Raw genomic sequence first — 18,716 nt, 5'->3', positions numbered from 1 at the left:
TTAGAGTCTTAGTGGGTAAGGGAAGGCAGCCGAAGTCACTCCATAGGGCCTGAAGCTAGGTGTTAGGGATCACAAGCCGAGTCTGGAGGCCTGGGCAAGGACAACAGCAGCAGGTCCCGAACAGCCCGAGATAGGACAAGCTCCAGGGAATGTAGGAGCTGGTAAGCATAGAGCAGCTGGGGCCAGGACACTTGGGATGACACCTGGTTGGGGCCACCCAGAGCCCCTAGGAGCAGCTCCTTCCCTTCCTCCTCCTCCTCGTCCTCTTCTTCCTCTTCCTTCTCCTCCTCTGAACAGCTGAATCCTGCAGCCTGCACCTGTGAGGAAGGAACCATGGGTCTCACAGTGCCACATCAAGAACCCGAGAGAGTCTTTATTCCTTCTGTTGCCGATCACTTCCAAAGACATCCCTGGGGTTGGGGATTTAGCTCAGCGGTAGAGCGCTTGCCTAGCGAGTGCAAGGCCCTGGGTTCGGTCCCCAGCTCCGGGAAAAAAAAAAAAAAAGAAAAACAAAGACATCCCTGATTGCTCTGTGGAGACTCTGCCTCAGACTTACCAGTTCAAAGTCTCCATCTCATCCAGACGTGTCTTTATTTAAATCCTGAATTTTATTCCTTTCCCCATTAACATTTCTATTATTTATTTATTTAATTTTATGTGTATGGATGTGTATCACATGTGTGCAGGGTTTAAGGAGGTGAGACAAGATATCAGGTCCCCTGGAACTGGAGTTAAGGACGGTTATGAGTCACAATGTGGTGCTGGGACTCAAACTAGGGTCTTCTGCAAGAGAAACCGTGCCCTTGACTGCTGAGCTATCTTTCATATATATATATATATATATATATATATATATATATATATATATATATATATATTTATTTTTTTATTTTGTATATATGAGCATTTTGCCTGAATGTCTGTATAGATGTTCACTGCCTGCATGACTGATGCTCTTGGAGGCCAGAGAGGATGCTGGGTGTTCGTTAGCATTTATCCTCTGCAAGAACAGCAAGTGCTCTTAACTGCTGTTGCCATCTCTCCAGCTCTATGTTTCTTGTGCTTGTTTATTTTACAGAGTCTTCCTATGTAGGTCACAGCATGGACTTGAATTCACAATTCTTCTGCCTCAGCCTGCCAAGTGTTTAAGACTACAGGAATGCATCACCACACTTGGCATATTAGTTTTAATTAAAAAAACTTTTGGGGTTGGGGATTTAGCTCAGTGGTAGAGCACTTGCCTAGCAAGCGCAAGGCCCTGGATCCCCAGCTCCGAAAAAAAGAAAAGAAAAAAAAACTTTTAAATTTATTTTATGTGTGAGGGTGTTTTGCCTGCATGTATGCGCACCACTTACCAAGTGCCAAGGCATCAGATCCCCTAGAATTGGAGTTACAGACAGTCGCAAGCTGACACCTAGATGCTGGGAATTGGACCCAGGTCCTTGGGAAGAGCAGTCAGTGCCATTAACTACAGCACCTTTTCTCCAGCCCTCTTACTTTTTGTCTGTCTGTCTATCTATCTATCTATCTATCTATCTATCTATCTATCTATCTATCTAAAACAATGGTTGTGGTAGAGCAAGATGCTCCAAACTGAGTGGGATTGCTTTGCCCTGGGGATCATTGGTCAGGAAATTCTCTGCTATTAAGGACTTTTCAGGATCCCAGGGGTGACATAGTTACTTCCTGTCTTGCATTTTCAATTTTCTTTTTACTAAAGTAAAATTTCTATTGCCCTTTGAACTGCCTCAGAGAATCTGAGTGAAGTTGGAACTGGAGGGAGAAGAGAGCAGATACTGGGCCTGATGATAACAGGGGCTGTCCTTGTCCCCATGGCTCTTCTTTCACTGGACTCCAGTCCTCCAGAGCAGGCGCAGACTTTTGGGCAGGCTAGGGCGGCTACTCACTCCCAGAAGCTAAGTGTCTCACTAGGCTTCTTCAACCTGATTCCCAGAAGTATGTCAAGAGAGAGCCAGTGAGCTCGTTTTGCTTGGGGTCAAGGGTACAGTGCGCACTCTACCTGGAAGCGGAGGTGCCTGTGCAGGTCCCGGAGATCCAGCCTCATTGCCCACAGCTGCTCCCTCTCTGAGCTGGTCCAGGTCCTCTGGGTCTCCAGCCCTCCCAGCAGGGCAGGGAAGGGTCGAAGTGTGGTAGCGAGGAAGCAGAGTCTGTCAGAGTCCTATTGAAGAGAAAGGGAGGTTGGGGATTTAGCTCAGCAGGTGAGCGCTTGCCTAGCAAGCACAAGGGCCCTGGGTTCGGTCCCCAGCTCCAAAAAAAAAAAAAAAAAAAGAAAGAAAGAAAGAAAAGAAAAGAGAAAGGAATGGTCAAGAGACAGCGGAGAAACCTCAGAGTCGCGGTTCTGCCTGCCGAGGCCAGCTGGGTCTGGAGACCCCCTGGGTGAATCCACCGTCACCATGTCTGACCAGGAGGCAAAACCTTCAACTGAGGACTTAGGAGATAAGAAAGAAGGAGAATACATTAAACTCAAAGTTATTGGACAGGACAGCAGTGAGATCCATTTCAAAGTGAAAATGACAACACATCTCAAGAAGCTCAAAGAATCGTACTGTCAAAGACAGGGAGTTCCAATGAATTCACTCAGGTTTCTCTTTGAAGGTCAGAGAATTGCTGATAATCATACTCCAAAAGAACTGAAAATGGAGGAAGAAGACGTGATTGAAGTTTATCAGGAACAAGCAGGGGGGGGGTCACTCGACGGTTTAGATAATTCTTTTTATTTTTTATTTTTTCCTTTTCCCTCAATCCTTTTTTATTTTTAAAAATAGTTCTTTTGTAATGTGGTGTTCAAAATGAAAACTGAATACTGGCACTCCATCTCTTAGAACATCTGGTAATCTGAATTCTAGTGTTCAATATTCAATATTGGTTGTTTTTGTTGTGCTGATTTTTGGTGATCAGACCTCAGCTCCCTTAACATTGCCCTTCTTCCTTTAAGAGATTTCATGTGTGCACACAGAGAGGCCACCCTTTCCAGGACTGTGCATTTTCAGGGTTGTGATGATAAAAGGATCGACCAATGGGAGCTTCCCTGTGACCTTTCAATGGCCCTGCTGTTCCGGTATGTGGTTGCTTCACTCCTGGACTATGATTTTCAGTGGGAGATGGAGATTTTTCAGAGAACCGAACTGTGGAAAATGACCTTTTCTCAGCTTGAAGCTACTTTTAAAATCTGAGGGTCTGGACCAAAAGAAGAACATCATGTTTGTAGTCAAGGTAACAGATACAGTGAGAGTAACAGCCACTCCAAAAGTGGCTTCACTGGAGAGAAAGAAAGTGTCTTGAGCAAGACAGTATTGTCAGAAGATCCCAGGAAAGTTCTAATCTTCATCAGCAGTTAATAAGAAAGTTACTCATACAGAAGTGTACGCAACAGACACTGCTCCTTTTGATTCTGTTGTACTTTTTGGCCTGGGACATGGGTTTTCAAGGGACATCATCTGTACCAGCTTCATTAAAATAAACAATATTTGTAAAAAAAAAGAGAGAGAGACAGCGGGAGAACACCAAACTGAGTGCCATCTCTCTGTGGGTCTCTTTTTGATTCTAGCTCCCATTTCATCCACAAGTTTATGTTTTAAAATTTTTTTTTTAGCACACACATCTAATCCTAGCACTCAACAGGCAGATATAGGTGGACCTCTGTAAGTCAGCGGTCAGCCTGGTCAACTTAGTGAGTTCCAGGACAGCCAGGGCAAATAGTGATACCCTGTCTCAAAAAAAAAGTTTTATATCTATTTATAGCACGTGTTTGTGTACCCGTGCACATGCCTGTGGATATCAGAGGACAACTTACTGAAATTGGTTCTCCACTTCTATCATGTGGGTCCCAGGGATTGAACTCAGGTCGTTAGCCTTGGCAGCAAAAGCCTTTCTCTCTGAGCCATATCACTAGCCTCCTTGGAGGCTATACATACACACATACACAGAAGGTGTCTTCAGACACACCAGAGAAAGGCATCAGATTCCATTACAGATGGTTGTAAGCCACTGTGTAGTTGCTGGGAATTGAACTCACAACCCCTGGCAGAGTGGTCAGTGCTCTTAACTGCTGAGCCATCTCTCCAGCCCTCATTCTTATTTTTAACCCAAATCCACCTCCCTCCACGGGCTCAGCTTCACTGTTTGTCCACTGCACTTCCTTCTTCTGTCTCCAACTCAATTTTCAGCCATATCCACAACTCTTCCTTCTCTCTGACTTGACCCCACTCCCATCCTAGCCCATCTCTTTTCCACAGTTACCTCCATTCCCAACCCCACCTCTTTCCCCACCCAGTGTCATTCTCACCATCCTTTGGTTCCCGTTTTCAAATCCCAGCATGCTCCCTCTCCTCTATCTTTCTCCAATTCTAGTCTCTGCCAACTATTGATATTACAGATGTGTCCCACTATCCTCAGCTTCCAGCTTCACCTTTATATGCAGAGTCGTATTAGCCATACAAATCCTCATATCCACATCCGCTCAAACACTTGTTCATACACCACACTTTATAGCCAGTCTCCCCAGCCCCTGCCCTTCACTCACAGAGAGGTGACGCCATGCCTGGAAGGTCAGGGAAACATTGGGGAGATGGTGTCCCACGGGCAGGAGGTCCAGGTTCACTCCTGGCAAGCGAGATTCAGCCTGAAGGGTAAGTTCTGTTAGTGAGGGCCAGTGGGACTTGGGGGTGTCCTCACCTCCAGACCCAATTGCACTAAGGAGACTCACAAAACTGTGGACATAGCCCTGAACCTCAGAGAGCAGTTTCCTGGCAAGGTACAGGCTGACTGTGAATTCCCTGCGCAGCTCTTGAAGGCTCAGGGGGTCTGCTGGGAACCCCCAGGAACCAGCTTGTACCAGAAGCAAAGGTAGCAGCAACAGGCTGAGCCCTGGAGAGAGGGGGAAAGAGGACAGGATAAAGGCTGAAGAATCCTGGAGAAGGAAGAAACCAGGCTATACAAGCACTGAGTCTCTTTGACCGGCATCTTCAAGCTGCCCCCCTCAGAATCATCCTTTGGACCACAGAAGCTACCCTGTGTCGTCTCTTCATGCTGTTGTAAGACCACTAAAGGCAGGATCTTAATACACACACTCCAACTAGTTCCCTTGGTCAATTGCCTTTTCCAGTGCCCAGCCTACATAACTGCATGTATGTGCCCTAGACCTTGGGACTGGGTAAAGCGACTAGCCACGGTTAGTCAGTGAGAGGTTGGGGAGGCAGGGCTGGATTCCAGATCCATCCAAACACGGGCCAGTACACTTCGCCCAGGAACTCAGAGGAAGAAGCCACCTGCCCCAGAAGTGGCAACGCTGTGTTCTGCCAAGGATTCCTTAGGTTCGCCCAGGCAGCTCTGATGCTTTGAATAGACTTAGAGACCTAGGGGAGACCTGGCAAAGCCAGAGGTTCTATTCTAAGGACTTATATGGAAGACACACTACTGTGCACTGAGCCCTTCTAGGTAAATCAGCAGTATGGTCCTGGAAGGGACATGTGGTGAGGGTGACACTGATGGAGTGGGGAGGCTAGTTTCCTCGTCCTGCCTTGAACAGGTCACCTCTTATCTTTGTGTCCCAGGCTTCCAACTGTGGAGCGAGAGTCAGGCTATCTGACTTTTCAGGGGACTTCAAGCCCTGCATTTCATGGTGAGAGGGGAGCAAGGCTATGAGGTGGGGGCTCTGAAAAGAGGGCAATCTTCAGTGGTTTCTCAAGCAGGAGTTACACAATTCCCCCTGAAACCCAAACCAAAACCATCCCCAAGTCTCTCCCCACCCTTGCTCCTCTCCAGGTCCCTTCCCTATCCATTCATAATCTATAGCCCTTCCCAAAGTGCCCTCAGCAGAGGTTAATGAAGCTTCGAGGGCCACCCATTTTCCCCATGGGCTTTCGGAAGCAGGCAGTGATTGAGATCTCAGGCATTCAGGTTTCTTGGTTTGAGAGCCATTCTGACTCCCCAGTATCCTGGAAACTAAATAGAGTTCTTCCTTGCTCTAGGATGGAGACAGGTCATGTACCCTTGGGCCTTGGTGTGCCAGCTCATGCCCACTTACCACCTCTCTAAGTTCTGAACCCTCCAAGACCCCTTTGTAGAAACTCCTGCCCCATCCTCCAGCTCTTCAGCCTCCCCAGCCCTACCACTTCGCCCTTTCCTACGACTCTGTTCTTAGTCCTTCAGCTACCAGCTGCAGACGGAGCAATCTTCTAAGTTTTAGGTTAGAGCCTTTACCAAAAGCAGTTGCCCCCTTGGTCCCAGTCATCACTTGTCCTGGCTCCTCTGTGCCGTTCCTCAGTCTGTCCTTGGTTCTCAGCCTCTTCCCTCTACACTCTTCAGTTGTCTGCTTAGTCCTGCTCCTGGCCAGATTGCCTGTCCAGTCCTCCTTACACATCCCAGACAAGTTGTGCTATCACTTGCCCAGCCTAGGCAAAACCATAATTCCACTGCTCTAACCCCTGCCCACATACACCAGTCTCATTCCCACGGTCAGCTAGCCATGTCTGTCTGCTTGGCCAGTGTTACCCTTCAGCTTTCTGCCCCAACCCTACCTGCTAAACTTTCCCAACCTCTCCCAGGCTCCACCAAACCTCCCAGTCCCCGCTTCCAACTCACGCCAGCCAAGGCCTCCTGTCACCTGGCCCATGTCAGGGCCCAGCCTCTGTGTGCAGCCATCTCCTGGGTAGGGGGCTCTTATACTGGGGGCTGTGCCCAGTTTCACTTTCTGTCCTGCTTGTACTTTCAGCTTTGTGCTCACTAAGTCTTCCCTGGTTAAAAATGGGGAAACGTAATTTCCCTTCCCAGAGGGGGAAGCATGGGGGTGGCAGGAAGCTGGGGTTTCAGCCCATCCGAGCTCCAGACCCAGGTCCAGCCCTTCCTTCATCTCCCCAGCCCCGGGACTCTGTCCACTCACCTAGTACTGTCCACTGGTGGGACTCAAAAGACCCAGCCTCCTTGTGCTTCTTTACTGTCACCAGCATCCAAGGGCCGTTGGCAGTCCATTGTCCTGTGAATGACAGATGGCCAGGTAAGGGAATTACCCATAAGAGGGGACTCAGTGGAGGTGACTCATCCATACCCTCATTTGGTTTACCAGATGGCTGAAGAGCGTGCGGGAAGTCGTAGTTCCATGGTGCTGGATGAGTCTGTGTGGGGCTGGCAGGAACTGGTTTGGTGCACTGAGAACTGCATTCAGGTGTCTGTGACCAAGTGCCATGGATGAAGGAGACCTAGCTCAAGGCCATGCTCTCATCAGCCTCATTCAGACCATGGCTCAGTCTATGGACAGAGTCACATAGGATTCGGGGGTCAGTCCATATGAACTTATGTAGAACTTAGTCTAAGGTTAAACTCAGTGCCTAGCATGGGGACAGTGTATGTGGTCTCTCTGTGTTAGGGGCCAGAGCTATCAATGAACCATCTGCTGTGGCTGGTCAGGGTTGGGCTTCGAGCTTCATTAGAGACAGAGCTGTGCAGCCTCTGACTGAAGCTATGATTTATGGAAGATGAAGGCTTACTCTAGGATAAGCGCTCAACCAATGACTAGAATTGAGATTCAGCCTGTGGCCAGCTTGGGGTTGCATGAGGTCAGGTCAAGGCTCAGCCACGACCCACAGTAATCCCAGTGCTTCAGCACCATGAATACCATAGGATTGTATGATCTTCACAGGGCTGGGGCCTGACCACAGCGATCCTTTTAGCATAACCTGCTCTCAACCACACCCTTGGTTTCCCATCTTCGGAGAGAGCATGGGGGTTTCTTGCTCTTCCCCAAAGTCCTGCTTTCCTTTTGGGACTTGTGGGGTTTCCCTACTGGGTTCCTGCTGCGAGATAGAAACTAAGGGGGTTTCCCCTTCGGGTATCACACCTCCTCATCCCTGCCTAGGCACTGCCCACCTAAGGATCCTTGGGCCACAGTGCCAGGGAGAGATCAAATCCTGGAAGCTATCAGAGAGCTTCAGGGAAGGAAGGGGAAGCTGGAGCAGCACATCCCAGGCCTGGCAGGTGTTTGCAGCATCAGTTCCAGTGGCAGCATCTCCTCCACCCGCTGCCGGACTACCGGGGCGTGTGTGTGCGTGCGTGCGTGTGATAGGGATAAGCACACAGGTCAGCCTACTCTTCTGCATGCCATTCCTCTCCTCATCACGAAGCACTCAATCCTTGGTACTCCCTCAGTTCTGTCCACTGCCACTGTCTGTCCCTCTGCAAGTGAACCTCCTGACTACAGCTTTCTGGACCCTTGGCCTTCCCTCTCACTCTGGCCTTCATCACTTCTACCAACCTTTAGTTGGAGGACCCTCACTTTATCTGGACTCAGAAACTACACTGCTGTCCGAAGGGTTGCACAAGTGGCTCCACCTATGAGTAGCTGAGCCCTGACCAATTCCTCTGCTGTTGGTTTCCCTGGGGACGGCTTATCCCTCCTCACACAAGTCTTATCCCCCTCAAGTTTTTTTTTTTTTTTTCCGGAGCTGGGGACCGAACTCAGGGCCTTGTGCTTGCTAGGCAAGCACTCTACCACTGAGCCAAATCCCCAACCCCCCTTTTTTTTTAATAAAAGATTTATTCATTTATTATATATAAGTACACTGTCGCTGTCTTCAGACACACCAGAAGAGGGCATCGGATCCCATTACAGATGGTTGTGAGCCACCATGTGGTTGCTGGGAATTGAACTCAGGACCTCTGGAAGAGCAGTCGGTGCTCTTAACCGCTGAGCCATCTCTCCAGCCCCCTCCTTCAAAGTTCTTACAGCTTGCTCACTCTGCTCCCATGAACACACTTCTGACACACTGGTCTTCTGTTGCTTTTATTTTATTTTTTTGTATGTATGTATGTATGTATGTATGTATGTATGTATGTATGTATATATATATGAGTACACTGTAGCTGTCCTCAGACACACCAGAAGAGGCATCAGATCCCATTACAGATGATGGTGAGCCACCATGTGGTTGCTGGGATTTGAACTCAGGATCTCTGGAAGAGCAGTCAGTGCTCTTAACCACTGAGCCATCTCTCCAGCCCTTCTGTTGCTTTTAGAACCCCAGGTCCTCAGGGCCTTTACACTCGATGTTCCTTCTTCCTTTCCTCAGATACTAAAGAGTTTAGTCTTCAAAAGATTCCCTGCCTCCTGCCTCACCTCAGATGACTCACTCAGTACAATTCTCCCACTTGTCTCTGCAAATTCCATCCTTTTTCCTGATTAATTGTATGTGTGTGTGTGTGTGTGTGTGTGTGTGAGAGAGAGAGAGAGAGAGAGAGAGAGAGAGAGAGAGAGAGAGAATGTGTCAAGGCACACATGTGGGAAGTCAGAGGACAATTCTGTGGGTCAGTTATCTTTTTTCATCTTTAAAAAAAAGATCTAAGGGGTTGGGGATTTAGCTCAGTGGTAGAGCGCTTGCCTAGCAACCGCAAGGCCCTGGGTTCGGTCCCCAGCTCCGAAAAAAAAGAAAAGAAAAAAAAAAGATCTATTTATTTATTTTATGTATATGTGTACACTATCACTGTGTTCAGAAGAGGGCATCAGATCCTATCGCAGATGGTTGTGAGCCACCACGTGGTTGCTGGGAATTGAACTCAGGACCTCTGGAGGAGCAGCCAGTGCTCTTAACCACTGAGCCGTCCCTCCAATCCCTATCTTTTTTACCTTTATGTGAGTTCCAGGGATTCAATCCAGATACTCAGGTTTGTATGGCAAATGCTTTACTCACTAAGTCACCTTGCTAGCCTAGCCCTCCCTGCTATATTTTTGAGTTTCACCTGTCTGAGTGTCTATCTGTCTGTCTGCCAATCTGTCTATCTGTCTATCTATCTATCTATCCATCCATCCATCAATGTTTTGCAAGACGGGGCCTCAACCCAGGCATGGTGGCACTTGGGAACAGAACAGAGGCAGGCAGATCTCTAGGAGGCAGGTCTGGTCTGCTACATAGTAAGACCTTCCTCCTCCCCCTCCTCCTCCTCTCCTCTTCCTCCTCCTCCTCCTCCTCCTCTTCCTCCTCCTCCTCCTTCTTCTTCTTCTTCTTCTTCTTCTTCTTCTTTTCTTCTTCTTCTTCTCTCTCTCTCTCTCTCTATATATATATATATTAAAATAAAAATTAAAGAAAAATAAAATAAAAATAAACAGACACAGTCTTATTATGTAGCCCAGAGCAGCCTCTGACTTGATCTCTCAGTATCCTGAGAGCTCTGGCTTAGGCTGGAGCCAGCAGGAAATGTAAGGGATGTGGTAAGAGGTGACAAATGGAAACTAGGAAGCTTGGGCTGTGACTTGCCTGTCTTGGACCTTGGTTTCCTCACTGTGAGTTGACAGCTAGTTTCAAGAGCAGCCACTGCAATACACAAGAAATGAAAACCTAGAGCAAGATCGAAAGAACTGCCTGCCAAGTTTCTAGTTCTTTCCCACACCCTGTGGGTTCTCCAGAGCTTGGGGGAACCCTGAGCTTGGGGTTAGCATCTGCTGACTTCAGTGGAGCCACGGGGAGAGAAGTCTTAGTGGAGGCACGTGGAGAGCAGTAACAGAATGGAGAATGGAACTCAGCCTCCCGTGTTTCCAGTTTGGGCTTTACTGGGGAATCCCTAGGTTCTGTGATGTCATCACCAAAGCTCAGAACTAGCCCCGTGGTGCCACAGAGATGGCCTGTGGGGAAGGCAGGAAGGCCTGAAGTTGAACCTTACCTGGAGGCTTTGAGCCCAGCTAGAGAGCCCCCGATGCCAGCACAGCCCTCTCTCATTCTGACAGGAAGTAGATGAGGCCGTAACGGGCTACACTTCATCTCTTTGTTTTGTTTTTGATTTAAACATCTATTTTATTTTTAGTGGTGTGTGTGTGTGTGTGTGTGTGTGTGTGTGTGTGTGTGTATCAGGGTTTCTATATACCATGTGTGCACTCACAGAAACGGAATGTGTTTGATCCCTGGGACTGGGGGTTACAGGCAATTGCACTCTCTTTTTTTTTTTTTTTTTGTTCTTTTTTTCGAGCTGGGGACCAACCCAGGGCCTTTGCGCTCCTAGGCAAGCGCCTACCACTGAGCTAAATCTCAACCCCCGCAATTGCACCTTTACATAGGTGCTGGGAACTGAACTGGTAGCCTCTGAAAGATCAGTAAGCTCCCTTAACTGCTGAGCCAGTTCTCCAGCTCCCTCTCAGACAGAGTCTCACTGCATAGCCATGACTGGCCTGGGGCTTGCTATGTAGACCAAGTTGGCCTAGAACTCACAGTGACCTGCCTCTAACTTTTGAGTGCTGATATTAAAGGCATTTGCCACTATGCCACACGCACGTGCGCGCACGCGCGCGCGCACACACACACACACACACACACACACACACACACACACACACACACACCCCTTTTTAAATATAGGATTTGGCTATATGGCCTAGGCTGGTCTGGATCTTTCCATCATAAGGTCTGGAGTTCTAGGTCTGTAACACTATGCCCAGCTAGGATTCTTTTTTTCTCACTCTACCGCTGAGCTACACTTTCAGTCCATGGGGAGAAATCCAACAGTATCTACTCACAGAACGAGCAGGGGACTTCACTGTCCAGTCCTCCCCAATGTTCCCACACCCCTCCCCATCACCCTGCTGTCCTGTACCTAAACAGACCTGCATTCCTAGACCTAACTTTACAAAGCCCCTTTACTGGGAAAAATGAAGGCTTTTCCTCTGGCCCTCTAAGATCGTTGGTTCAAAGACACTATGTTTAGGCACAGGATGGAAGGCATATGTAGCGAGTTCCAGGACAGGCAAAGACACATACCGAGTGTCTCAGAAACAAATGAACGAATTAAGCAGGTCAGCACTGCCATGAGGTAGCACATTACTGACCTATCTGTCAGCTTCCCCATTTGTACCATCCGTGTATGAGACAGAGAATGCAAACTGTCAGACCTTGAGGGGTTCACCACGCCACTGAGTGTGAAGCACTAAGAGGGGGCCTTGTTCATACTGGGCTTCAGCTATTAGTGGGTATTACAAGGCCTGACTCATAGGAAGCAGCAAGAAATACCAATTGTTGCTAATCTGAGAGGAGAGCCAGACGAGGCACGTAGCTTGCAACTTGCTGGGAAACCCTTGGAAATCACTCTCTGGTCTTCCTTTCTTCCCTTGGAGAGAGGGCTCAGCAAGCAGATGCCTCTTTCCCAGAGGAACAGAGGCCATTACACAAGGAGACCCCTGAGAAAGGGGCAAACGCCAGATACATTTATTGTTTTCCTAAGTACCTTCTACACACACTCAGAAGTAATGCTCCAGATTGATCTCACAAGGCCAAGAAGCAATAACGTTCTGTATTTTCAATCCTTTCATGCTTTCTGTGGAGTTACATAGGGTCAAGTGTGGAACTTCCCACGGTGGCATCATGTTGGTACTCAAAAGACTAGATTGACTCTGTCAAGATAGATCAGTGGGGGCTGGAAGCGACAGCTCATTGGTTAAAAGTATTTGCTGCTCTTCCAGGGGACCAGGTGTGATTCTCAGCACCCACACAGCCACTCACAACTGCACTGTTTGTAACTCCAGTTCCCTATGCCCTCTTCTGACTTCCCCCCAGATATCAGGCATCCACAAGGCACTCAGAAACACTTGCAAACCAAACACTCATCCATACACAAAAGCAAGAAAAAGATTTTTAGCTGGGCGGTGGTGGTACACGCCGCCAGTACACGTCTTTAATCCCAACATCAGAGGCAGGCGTATCCCTAAGTCTGAGGCCAGCCTGGGCTACAGAGTGAATTCCAGGACAGTCGGGCTACACAGAGAAAACCTGTCTCAAAAAATTAAAAAGAAAGAAAGAAGGAAAGAAAGAAGGAAAGAAAGAAAGAAAGAAAGAAAGAAAGAAAGAAAGAAAGAAAGAAAGAAAGAAAGAAAGGGAGAAAGAAAGAGAGAGAGAGAAAAAAAGCAAGCAAGCTTTTAAAACAATGGATTTGGGAGCTGGAAAATACTTGAAGCTTTATCAGAGGACTCATGTTTGGAGTCCAGCCACCATATCAGGTGGCTCATAAACACCTGTAACTCCAAGGAATCATACAACCCTTACCTGGCATCTGCACACACACACACACACACACACACACACACACACACACACACACACACACACACACACACACACACCTTCAAGACCAGGGAAGTTGAGTTAGCAATGTTCAACCCATTTGATACATAAGCCAAGACCTACCAGCTGTCTAGGAAGTGGAGGAGTGAGAGGCCCTTTGGGATACAGGTGACAGGTCAGATCATTTCCTTTTGGCCACCACTCCTTTTTAAACAAAGACATAGAGACGACAAGGGTGCATATGCTTATCCCAGCACCTGGCAGGCTGAAGCTAGCCTGTGCTACAAGAAAAGATCTTGTCTCAACTACCCTTAACTTATCCAAAAAGGATAAAGAATACAAAATAAAGTCTTGGGATGTGATCCCCAGGACTGAGACAGATGATAGATGGTAGTTATATCAATCCACATTTATGGAACACCAATTAAGTGTGGCCCAGGCATTGCTCTCCTTTTTTAAAAATTTTTTAAATCTTATTGTTTGCTTTATTTATGGACTAGAGATTGAATCCAGACCCTTTCACTGGGCGAGCAGTCTACTACTAAACGACATTCACAGCCTTAGTCACCCTAGTGAAGCTCATGGTGAATACAGTAGATCGTAGCTCAGTGTAGTCAAATATTTATGAAGTGACCAAGGTAATCACTCCTAATTCTGTGTGATGGTGATGGCATCCCACAGATCAGATACTTGAATGAGTAGTCTTCAGGGAGAGGCACTATTTGAAAAGGATTAGGCGGTGTGGCTTTGTTGGAGGAAATGTGTCACTGGAGTGGGCTTCAAGAGTTCAAAAGCCTATGTCCAGGCCCCCTCTCACTACCCCCCTCCTCCTCCCTCTCCCCACCACTGCCCCTTTCTCCCTCTGGATCAGGATGTAACTCACAGATACTCCTCCAACACCATGAGTGTCACCATGTTCCTGTCATGCCCCCCATCATCATTATGATGGCCTAACCCTCTCAAACTATAAGCCAGCCCCATATAAACGCTCTCCTTTATAACAGCTGCCTTGGTCATGGTGTCACTTCCCAGCACTAGAACAGTGAGTAAGACAGCTGATCTCACTCTGGTTGCATGCTGTGTTTGCTCAGGCAATTTTCAGCTCCTGACAGTCGTGTTCACCTCGGCCAGACATTCACATCACAGTCGGGACTTTTCACAACCCTGACCATGGCCCAGATAGATAACCTATCTGCTAACTTATAGTCAACACAAATGTTACCAGGGTTTCCCCGACTTACACCTGACATAGCAATTGTGAGCTGAAGTGGAAACTTAAGGGTTCTTTGGAAAGTCGGCTATGTTGGATGGTGTTTTGCTGGGGCAATCACATGAAGGAGTGTTTTCCTGAATCGGACACAGGCAGAAGGACGTTTTGCTAAAGCAGATGTGTGAAGGAACGTTTTACTGAAGCAGACACGGTGAAAGGGTGTTCTGCTAAAGCAAGCACGTGAAAGGGCACGTGATGTTTGGAGGGAGTATAAATGGGACTCAGCCAACAGTGATGGGGCCTGGCTTGCTTGCATAGCTGAACGCTTCTTGGTCTCGAGTTTTGAGTCTTCGCTGATCTTTGCTTTGTGGAGAGAGGCACAGCAAAGAACTGCCTGGCATTCCTGGAGATCCTGGTACCTCCTGCTGACTCTGTCAGATCAGCTGAGGTCTGGCTGTCCCTGCTAGGTCGCGCCACCGATGCTGCTCTGCTGGCTCTACTGACCAGGACTGCTGGTGCGTCCATAAAGTGATTGCTGGTGGACTGAACTGCCGCTGCTGACCTGTGGACTGAACTGCTGATTTCCTGACAAAGAAGATGGAAGTTTCTCCAAAGAATGATTTCTAAATAGGTCCACTTCCCCCATATCATAATAACCTTTCTTTTCCACTACCTCTAGTGAGTGGTGGGCCAGAAGAGAGGTTAAAGCATTTAAGAACCATCATTGAACTTTGAAAAAAAATTAAACTTACAGTGAGGCTTGTTGTTAAAAATCTCTGTACTACTGAGCTTTAAGAGTTCTTTAGGGCAAAAGCAAGCTCTTTTTGTTGCTCCTTAATAAAAACTCTAATTTGGCTTCGTACTCTTGGTAGTCTGCAACTTTCTTACCCAGACTATGATACACACACACACACACACACACACATATATATATATATCACACCTCAGCTATTCACTCATTTAATCCTCCTAATATTCCTATGCTCTTATTCATGTTCATGTTATTCAAAAGAGGATATTAATGTTCCCGAGAAAAGACGTTCCTGAGACCACAGAGCTAACAAGTGGTAGCATGGGAATTTGAATCCAAGCAATCTGGGTCTGAAACATGGTAATAGAAAAGAACTGGGAATCTGGTTGAATTGTCTCGCCAGCCGAGAGTCAAGACTTTCAATATGTGGGGCCGGAGAGATGGCTCAGTGGCTGTTGCTCTTTCAGAGGACCAGAGTTCGAGTCCCAGTCCACATATAATGCACAGCCATCTCTAACTCCAGTTCTAGGATATCAGGAAACCTACTTCTGACCTCCATGGGTACTCCATGCACGTGGTGCACAGACATGCATACAAACAAAATACTCGTACACATAAAAATAAGTCTAATGTTTTCAAGATTCCAATAGAGTTAACAATGTTTGCTATGGAGATTGCCTACTTAGAAACAAATTTTTTCCACATAGAGATATTTCAAATGAATGTGAAGATATTAATGAATCCTGCTTTATGGCCTAAGCATCTGCGGCTTTTCTCCGTTCCCAGCTATAAGTCTGAAGTTTTCTAGGAATCTCCCAAGAAAGCCCACCTATAGGAAAAGACTTTTAACCCCCTTATGAGACCTTTCTGTTCCATGTTTTATCTTTTTTAATTACGATTTTGTCTGAGTCACCTCCAGAACCACCCTGTAATCTCACTCAATGAAAAGGAGAAAGGATACAGATGAGAGGAGTGTCTTAAGGATCTACTGAGCAGTGGAATCCCCAAACCCTATCGTTAGCTACTGCTGGGACACTTAGGACTCTCCCTTGAGAAGCCTTCGCCCATCTACTTAACTCCCTCCTGTCCTTGTATCTAAGTTACAATTTCTTCCTATTTAGGAACAGCCTTGGCTGGCCTGTAACTTACTATATAGACCAGGGGAGCCCACGATCGCAGAGATCTGCCTGCCTCTGTCTCCTGAGTGCTGAGCGTGTACACCACTATGCTGAATCTATCTACATGCCAGACGTGGTTCCAACAGCTTTTCATGCATAAGCGCATGCAATCCCCAAAGCAAACTATTCAACAGGTGAGGACACCGAGGTTAAGATTCATGGGCAGAAGAAATTGGACTGAATCGACCCCAAACTGATTTGCTCAAGAATATACATTCAAGTTGGGAATAGTGGCGCACACCTTTAATCCCAGCATTTAGGAAGCAGGGACAAGCAGATCTCTGTGAGTTTGAGGTCAGCCTGGTCTACACGAGAAGTTCTAGGACAGCCAGGGCTATGTAGAGAGACACTGTATCAAGAAAAACCAAGCCAAAACCAAAATCAGAATACGCACTATGGTTGGATAGTTAAGGTGTCCTGCTCTTACAGAGGACCCAAGTTTGATTCCCAGCACCTGTGTCAGGTAGCACACAACTATCTGTAACTCTTCATCCAGGGGACCCCTGCTGTGTCCTGGCCTCCTTGGGGACCGGCACTCACACAGGCAAATCCCCTAGCCAATGTATGTTTTCGTACAACAGGGTTTCTCTGTATAGTTATGGCTGTTCTGGAACTTACTTTGTATTCCAAGCTGGCCGCTTGCCTCTGCCTCCGCGGTGCTAGGATTAAAGGTGTGTGTTACTACCTCCAGGTGCCCCTTATGTCCCTTAAGATATTCTTTTAAAAAACATCATGCCGGGGTGGTGACAGGTGGTGGTGTTCCTCATCACTGAAGACGTGTTCATGATGACTGTGACCAGCAGCAGTCAGAGCACACAGGGAACTGAGAAGCACAGTGTGGGCAGAGGAGACAGTGTGGACTCTCTGATGTCTCCCTGCACAGTGGGACTCCACCAGGCTGTTACATCAAGTTCCTTCTCCACCCATCCTGGGTCACACTTGCTCTGGGGGTGGGAGGTCTTGTGAATAGACTGGTTTTGTCCCTCAGGACTGGGTAGTTAGGACTTCAGTGGGCTCATGCCATCCTTGCTGTTATGAGCCCAGAAGATCCCTTGTTCCTGGAGGAGAATTGAGCAGGCCCTGCCAACTCCAATAGAAGCCACAAAGCCATTCAGATATGGCTTTTCACTTCCTTTAAAGGGAAGATGTGGGCACAAACACCCTAAAATAAGCTGTCCTGAACAAAGAGAGCACAGAGCTGGAGTTCATGGAGAGGGTGGGGCCACTCAGAGGAGTGGCTCTGACCTCTGACCTTTTTACCTGAACTGGGAGGAAAGAGCTCGGACAGCCTAAAGAAGTCCCAAACCTGTGTCCAAACTCTACTCTCTGAGCCCTTTCTCCTAAACTTACAAACTAGAACCCAAACTTACAAAGATTTGAGCAGACACTAAGTTTCTAACAGCTCAGGTTATGATCCCTAGTGTTACCCCCAAAGAATTTACTGTCACTGAGCATGGAGGCACCCACCTGGTGTGCTAGCACCCAGGAAGTTGAGGCAGGAGGATGACCAGTTCCAGGTTCATTTGGCTCCATATAAGACTTTAAAACAAAAGGCCACATTTCTCTCCCCCCCACTGCATCACATATATGTATTGTCTGTCTATCTGCCTGTCTGACTTGTTGAAGTCAAGTATAGTCAGGTACATAGACTAATCTTCCTTTTTTTTCTTCCCCTGAGGGGTGCACTGTTCCCGGAAGTACTGCAATACTAGGTCGATGTGTGGAGTGGACGGGGCAAGCTCCTATTCCAACTGCTACTTCCAAAAATCCACTTAATATATTGTCCTTGGATAGAGGACAATCAGATATTAAACTGATAAGAGCAGGTACTACACTTGATCTTAGCCAAAAGACCGAGAAGCAATAGACTAACATTCCTATAAACCCAGCAAGATGATCTCAAGTTCAAGGCTATCCTGAGCTACATAAGGAGACATGTGAACATGTGTGGACATGAGAACAATGTTGTTTGCTCCAGCTACAACCTGAAGTCTGTCTCCCAGCCTTGAAGGGCTGTAACTTCATCATCACCACTTAACCAAACCCCAGTGGGTTTCGCATGAACCAACACTTCCTTTCCAGGGTTTGTAATGCTCACTTCTGCTGAGTTCACCACACATGTCTTCCCAGCCTCCTCACTCTCCTCGGCAGAAACCAGAGCCAAGTCGTACTGAACTCAATTGCAACGGTTTAATACTGATCCAGATCTGTTCCTATCAGGGATGGGATGTGCCTACGTAATAGACCCTTTTCCCCGGAATCTCTGAGGCTCTGGGTTTGAGACCCAGCACTTTGAAAACAAACAAAATCTATCCTATCATTCTAACTAATGTCTGGGCATATTAATTAATTAATTAATTAACCTAGTTTATTTGTTTGTTTGTTTGTTTATCAGGGGGCACATGGAGCCATCAGAGGACAAGTTACAGGAGTTGGTTCTCTCCTTACATCACATAGGTTCTGGGGACTGACCTCAGGTTGTTAGGCAACACTTCAAGCACCTTTAACCCACTGAGCCATTGCGT

General features: G+C 47.3%; 2 protein-coding genes and 1 non-coding gene across 3 annotated transcripts; 1 reads left to right on the top strand and 2 right to left on the bottom strand.

Moving 5' to 3' along the window:
• Window positions 1-62: 62 nt before the first annotated feature.
• Window positions 63-6,634, bottom strand: Il27 (interleukin 27). Its single transcript, XM_032895059.1, has 5 exons — window positions 6,604-6,634; window positions 4,727-4,887; window positions 4,544-4,642; window positions 2,021-2,179; window positions 63-317 (listed from the first exon to the last, which is right to left on the bottom strand). The coding sequence occupies exons 1-5, from the start codon at window positions 6,632-6,634 to the stop codon at window positions 63-65; spliced, it is 705 nt and encodes a 234-aa protein (XP_032750950.1).
• On the top strand, window positions 2,391-4,388 carry LOC116894732 (small ubiquitin-related modifier 1-like). The gene is made up of 2 exons (XM_032896419.1): window positions 2,391-2,718; window positions 4,372-4,388. The coding sequence occupies exons 1-2, from the start codon at window positions 2,415-2,417 to the stop codon at window positions 4,386-4,388; spliced, it is 321 nt and encodes a 106-aa protein (XP_032752310.1). The 5' UTR covers window positions 2,391-2,414.
• Window positions 6,635-17,866: 11,232 nt separating the features above from the next.
• On the bottom strand, window positions 17,867-18,056 carry LOC116895046. Its single transcript, XR_004387229.1, has one exon. It is a non-coding gene; the product is annotated as a U2 spliceosomal RNA (small nuclear RNA).
• Window positions 18,057-18,716: the final 660 nt, after the last annotated feature.

The sequence above is a fragment of the Rattus rattus genome, chromosome 2 (genome assembly GCF_011064425.1).
Source record: "Rattus rattus isolate New Zealand chromosome 2, Rrattus_CSIRO_v1, whole genome shotgun sequence".
NCBI lineage: Eukaryota > Metazoa > Chordata > Mammalia > Rodentia > Muridae > Rattus > Rattus rattus.
This window is presented reverse-complemented; position numbering and strand designations above follow the sequence as displayed.